Source organism: Triticum dicoccoides, unplaced genomic scaffold (assembly GCF_002162155.2).
Source record: "Triticum dicoccoides isolate Atlit2015 ecotype Zavitan unplaced genomic scaffold, WEW_v2.0 scaffold2419, whole genome shotgun sequence".
Taxonomy (NCBI): domain Eukaryota; kingdom Viridiplantae; phylum Streptophyta; class Magnoliopsida; order Poales; family Poaceae; genus Triticum; species Triticum dicoccoides.
In genome coordinates this window covers 5,993-9,608 of record NW_021249692.1, presented here as the reverse complement: position 1 = coordinate 9,608, position 3,616 = coordinate 5,993, and the positions used below count along the sequence as shown (strand labels likewise).

General features: G+C 39.4%; 1 protein-coding gene across 1 annotated transcript; it reads right to left on the bottom strand.

The window, feature by feature from the left end:
- Positions 1-260: 260 nt before the first annotated feature.
- Positions 261-2,956, bottom strand: LOC119345479 (glutamate receptor 2.8-like). The gene is made up of 3 exons (XM_037615539.1): positions 2,701-2,956; positions 815-1,585; positions 261-541 (listed from the first exon to the last, which is right to left on the bottom strand). The coding sequence occupies exons 1-3, from the start codon at positions 2,954-2,956 to the stop codon at positions 261-263; spliced, it is 1,308 nt and encodes a 435-aa protein (XP_037471436.1).
- Between the last annotated feature and the right edge of the window lie 660 nt (positions 2,957-3,616).

Genomic DNA, 3,616 nt, shown 5'->3' with positions numbered 1-3,616 from the left:
TGGAATACATTTAGGGTTATCTACAACATTCATCGTCATCCAATTTAAATATTAAGTATAATGCTTCTAATTTTAAATGACATGTGTGCAAGTTCAGTTTGATGCTTCAAGGCCTCAAGCCCTCAAGTGTTTATACTAACTAAAGAAAACCAAGTAGGGAATACAGATGAATGTGTGCAAGTTTGGTTTCATGCTTCAAGGCCTCAACTGTTTACCAACTAAAGGAAATCAAGTAGGGAATATGTAGTACTTGAAATCTTTCATACCTCAAGATAAACTTGGTAGACAAAATCATTGTAATCTTCGGCACTTCCATCATCCTTGGTACTAAATAGGACATATTCATAAGGGACTGCATAAGGAAGTCTCTTAACTGCCTCTTCAAATACATCCACTGAAAAACCGATTGCTTTAGTTGCACCTGTGATATGATCCTTTTCGACCTTCACAAATTCCGGATATCCACTTGTCCACACACCAACTTGAAGTTTCTTCCCGCTTACAGGAATCTTAAAACCTCGGGGTATTTCTATGGACTCTCCTGGCCAGATAACTGGATTTAGATGTGTTGTTGTGTGTCTGGTTTTATTTAAGTGCTGCGAGAGTTCATTTTGTGCAGTCCAGAATCCAATATCTCTCCATCCTTTCCCTACTACATTTATTATCCGAAATGTTGAAATTTGCAGCTGCCTATTTGAAAGGTCAATATTGCCACTGAGGCCTCTAAATTTATTCTGCAGGATAGCTTGCAACAGTTTTGGACCATTACTAGATGTTTCCAAGGTTTCCAAACTTATTAAATTTCTTGTGGCACCTGGTTTCTGAAATGTGGCATTTGCAAGTCCAACTTTTGCTGCGGCATGTGCTACTGCCCAGATTGTATCATAGCCCCATAGTCTAAAGATGTTTAATTTCAATGGTGGATCAGTTGGGTTGTCAATCTGGAACCTCATATTCCATCTCATGGCGAAGTCATCAAGTTCCTTGGTTTTGGGAACATAAAACTCAACACCTATGGCACCATTCAACGATTCTAGGATAGAAGGATTCAGTGAATCTATTAGATTGGTTACTCCATCTGTCATGATCCATGCATATCCTTTGTTCATCATCCCTACTTCTCTTGCCTTTATGAAGAAGAGGGAGGCCAAGGTAAATGACATATGTACAACAAAGACTGTCGTTTGCATTGTCATCAGCTTATAGAGTTCTAGAGTAATTTGTTCACTAGTTGCTGACAAAGGGATCACACTTTGGTAGGGAACACGGGCATCAACTTCTTGTAGCACATCAACAAGGTATGGTATGATACCTCTACCATAGTCAGTGTCTTCATAGATAGGTACCACCTCTCTCCACCCATAGGTTTTAATTATGGAGGCAATGCAATTTACCTGTGCCGAGTCATTTATTGTTGCTTGCACAAAATATGGAAGAGTTTTAGATGATAGAGATGGGCTTGTTGCCGTGAAGGATATGACTGGGGCATGACTTTTATTTCCAAGTTTTGAGATAAATATAGCTTGCAAAGATTTCTGAGGACCAATGATGACTTCTACATTGTAATTCTCTAGCAGGTCAATAGCTGTATAATTGCACATCGAGACAAACTTTAGTTCAACATCGTACATTGAATGATTCATAATATGCATAAATCCCAAACAATTGCAGATAATCCAACTGCCGGAGCTGTGTGTTTTCAGAAATGTTGCCACTTACATATATGAACAGTATCGAGAGGAGCGAAATAGGTGATTACCTACAAAAATAGTTGCCTGATTTAAAATTTACGATAATTTATAATATATTATATTTGTATTGCTTCCTCTTGATGGCTCTGAAATATTACTTCTTGGTGCACAGAGTGGATTGTTTGTCACTCTGTGATCTTGTGAAAATATATACTATGAAACAGATGCTGCTTTATATTTCAGAATAGTACCGCAAGTGACAAGGAGACAAATAGTTCTTTTGTCCAGACATTAGGATAGCTGATATATCACTGCTTCCGTGGTTTGCTGGTATTCATAGTTTTTCTAGTTTTTGCATGTGTTACTGACTCTTTTTTCCCCTTGGTAGATATTAATGTTACTATATCAGCTTTATTATCGTTTTTCTTCAGTTGTCCAATAGTACACTTCTCCCTCCGTCCTAAAATAAGTGTCTTAGCTTTGTACTAGCTCTAGTACAAATTTGTACTAAGCTCAAGACACTTATTTTGGGACGGAGGGAGTATATGTTTTCACTGTACTTGATTCATCACCCCCAATTTTTCTTAACCTGCAGGAATTTATGTCTCACTCCTTGCAGCTGAAAGCTGGAACATGCAACCGCGTGCTCATTTACACAGCAACAAAACTGGCGCCTGTGGTCCTGATGCAACACCCCTGGTGAACAGAATCCAATAATTCTTGGACGTTATCTTTGGAATAGTTTGATGTGATGTGGAAATCCAATTGCTCTTAATAGTAATGTTATGCGATGCGCAGTTGCTTCCTAATTGTACTTGTTGGTATGATTCAATTGTCATTACGTGGGTCATGTTTGCTTGCTTCTCCCCACAAGTAGTGAAATATGAATATTTATAGTTTCTTGATTTCCATGGTTTTGTTGACCTTTCTTTTTTTCTATTGTGTTTCTCAGCAGCATAACAGAATGAGATGATACAGTGACCTATGACTAACAATTGAGAACATGTACCTTGAGATGCAGCTTGGACATCATCACTCATGGAATCTCTGATGTGGAGGACAAGCTTGGTGCTATAGTTCCGATGAACAGCATAGAAGTCCTCCATAGCCAGTGAAACGCTGGTCCGTGCCATTTTGCCAACAATGGACCCCAAGTCAAGGATAACCCCAACACGGAGTTCCTGTGCTTCTTCTCTAGAAGTGTTTTGGGTGATAGCAAGGTTGATTGTCAGCAAGAGGAGCAGGATGACATTTTGCACCTCCATCTGCTGAGCCGTGAGGTTTGCAGACTCTCCTTACACTTAGTTATCAAGACATTTAAGGAGGCACTCAACATCTGTCTCAGTAGTTGACTACACTACCTAATGGTAGTTGATCTCATAAAAAAATGTAACTTAAGTTGAAATTCACTTGCCTCCTATTGAATGATGGAAACGATCCCATTGATGCGTTGTTTCCTCAAAGCAGGTGAGAGGCTTCCACTGCACGTCTTTTCTATTGGCTCCTGTGATGGTTGACTTGGATGTATTAGTGAAATGCTCTATGTGTGATGATTGACAGACTTTGAAATGGTCTTTGAAGTTATGATTGGCTCAGTGTGATATTCTTTACCCCAACAGGTATTTACTTTAGTTTGGTTCACTTCTCAGCAAAATGCACATGTCCAACTTGGGAGAAGAAGTCCTATGGACTGATGTCACTACTATGACTTTATTTCCACTTGCTGATACAAGAGGAAAGGAGCCAAGGAGTGCTGAGGTCAGATGGTTTCTCCCCTGCATACAGATAACTGGACCCTTGTCCATAACATGGAAGTGAATTATTGCCCCTTCTAAAACAAGGTAACTCTTAAGTCAAACCTTCTCTTGGCGGAGGGTTTAGTTTTTTCATTTGTGAACTACTCCCTCCGTTCGGAATTACTTGTC

Bases quoted from the DNA above. Each gene is read 5' to 3' on its own strand.
- LOC119345479 (XM_037615539.1), bottom strand. From the start codon at position 2,956: ATGGAGGTGCAAAATGTCATCCTGCTCCTCTTGCTGACAATCAACCTT. The intron at 1,586-2,700 runs GTACATGTTCTC...GCAATTATACAG, and splicing joins TGTCCAAGCTGCATCTCAAG to CTATTGACCTGCTAGAGAAT. The intron at 542-814 runs GTGCCACAAGAA...TTATCTGGCCAG, and splicing joins TGCCACATTTCAGAAACCAG to GAGAGTCCATAGAAATACCC.